Here is a 2,136-nt window from a genome sequence, read left to right as displayed (position 1 = left end):
CGCAGGGCCACGGCCATGGCCACCACTACTGGGAGGTGAAGATCTCCAGCCACTCCGTCATCCTGGGGGTGACCTACCGCAGCCTCCCCCGGGAGTGCCAGCAGGGCCACAAGTTCAACATTGGGCTGGACAGGGGCTCATGGGGGCTGCAGGTGCGGGAGGATTGCTACCTGGCCTGGCACAAGGGCCAGGCGGAGAAAATCCAGGAGCAGCTGTATAAGAAGTTGGGGGTCAGCCTGGATTACGGCAAGGGGCTCCTCTCCTTCTATGGCCTTGGGGAGAGGACGCGGCTCATCCATTCCTTCCACAATGTCTTCACCGAGCCCCTCTATCCCGTCTTCTGGCTGTGTGAGGGGCGAGAGGTGAAGCTGTCCTGGAAGGACTGAGCCAGAGCCGCCGCACTGCTGTTAGCCGGGCCGACAAACCCCAGGCCGGTGCCGTAGCTGAGCTGCAGCTGGGGGCTGTTACGGTGCGAGTGGGAACCCCGATGCCAAGGCAGGAGTGGGGTGCAAGCGTTTTAACAAGAGCTGATGAGGACAGACATGCAAATTAACTTGTCTGATTTGCATATGCAAATATCACGCTGGTGACACAAGTTAGGGCAGGGGAAAGGATGGAGGGCTAAGGACCGAGCCCTCGCCGTGGGGATGAAGCCCCTGGTCACTGGGGGGGGGCACATGCGGGTGCCTGTCCTTGCAGATGGGGCGAGGGAGGGGGATAGGGAGGGTGAAAGAATTAGATTTTTCCTCGTTCTCCCATCCCTGCCAAACCTCCCAAGCCTGGAGAAGATTTGGGGTGACGGGGACCCCGGAGGGGGGTGCTGCAGCCACGGGGTGTTGTGGAGCAATGCGGAGGGAGCCCTGTGCTCTCCCAGCCCCACACGCAGGCAGGTGCTGCTCCCCAAGCCCCTCCTGTTGCCACTCTCGGACATGGCAGAGCAACTTTTTAGGGTGCCACGCTGCAGTTGCTTTTTGTACGAAGCTGCTTTCCCCAGTAAAACTCTATTTTCCTGTTGGTTTGGCCTCGGTGCTGGTGGGAGCCATGGGACCAAGCGATGCTGGGAGAGGTGAGCTGGGTGCCCCTGTTCCTGCACCCATCCCTGCAGGGCCCCATCCTCCCCCTCCACGTCCTCGCAGGGCCAGCAGCGGGGACCAGCCCCTCGTAGTGGGGCTGGCGGCAGAAATGGAAGGTGTTTTATTTACAGTAGCGCTGCGATAAGGAAACTTGGTTTCCTACGGCTCTGTCCCAAGGTTGACCTGGCGCAGAAGAAAATGCGAAGTTTTGATTGAAGCTTTTCCAAGGGTGAGACCGCAGGTCCGGCATCTCCTGCCGCCCCTGCGGGGATGCTGGTGAGAACTAACGGGGCAAAACTGGGCACTGGGTTCAAAGGTGCTAGGGACGTGCAGGCAAATGCGCGGGGAATGAATCACATCAGCTTGTTTCCTTTGGAGAAAAAACGCTTAAAAGGGTCAATCCCCTTCTTCAAGGACAGATGCAATTTGTCTTGCCACGCTTCCTCCTTCACTCCACACCTCCCTGCTCCTCCCAGACCTGTCCTTCGGCTGGCATGGACCTGGCAATGTATCCGAGCCAAAAAATTGTCGGTGTACCCTCCACAGGAGGTGTCCGGAGATCCCACGTTTACCAGGCAGATCCTCAGACTGAAAGCACTTTGGCGTCTCCCCAGCCCCATCCCTGCCTGCTGCCTGCCGGCTCCTGCCGGGCCCCAGAGGAAGAAGGGACGGGGACTGAGCCAGGACCTGGGCACTGCGGCCCTTTTTGGCCGTGGGAATGGCTGACGTGGGGCCACGGGCGCGAGGGAGGGCAGGAAAACACCCACACCCGGGTACTGGGGGGGCTCAGGTCCCTCTATGTTGCCCCAGGGTGGGGAGCAGCTCCTGGGGGGCAGTGGGGTGGCAACAGGTTCTGGGGCAGCAGATCCTGCGGGGCAGGGGATGTTTGTGGGGGGCAGCAGATCCCTGGGAGGGGGATTGGACTTGGCTGGCAACCGTTTCCCTGGACAGGAGATCTGGGGGGCGTGCAGCAGCTACCCCTGCGGGCAGCAGACCCCCAGGGAGGGTCCAGGTCCCAGTGGGGCCGATCCTTTAGGAGGATCCTCGGCAGGGTGGCATCCCC

At 61.1% G+C, this 2,136-nt stretch overlaps 1 protein-coding gene across 1 annotated transcript in view; it reads left to right on the top strand.

Moving 5' to 3' along the window:
- The window catches only part of TRIM65 (tripartite motif containing 65), a 4,562-nt gene extending 4,051 nt beyond the window's left edge, over nucleotides 1-511 (top strand). The window contains exon 7 of the mRNA XM_009279408.1: nucleotides 36-511. Within this exon, the coding sequence (XP_009277683.1) occupies nucleotides 36-386 (351 nt within the window). The 3' untranslated portion in view covers nucleotides 387-511. The remainder of the gene's footprint in view (nucleotides 1-35) is intronic.
- Nucleotides 512-2,136: the final 1,625 nt, after the last annotated feature.

Source organism: Aptenodytes forsteri, unplaced genomic scaffold (genome assembly GCF_000699145.1).
Source record: "Aptenodytes forsteri isolate BGI_AS27 unplaced genomic scaffold, ASM69914v1 Scaffold243, whole genome shotgun sequence".
In the NCBI taxonomy this organism is placed as follows: Eukaryota; Metazoa; Chordata; class Aves; order Sphenisciformes; family Spheniscidae; genus Aptenodytes; species Aptenodytes forsteri.
The sequence above is the reverse complement of the archived record's forward strand: the minus strand, read 5'-3'. Positions and strand labels throughout refer to the sequence as shown.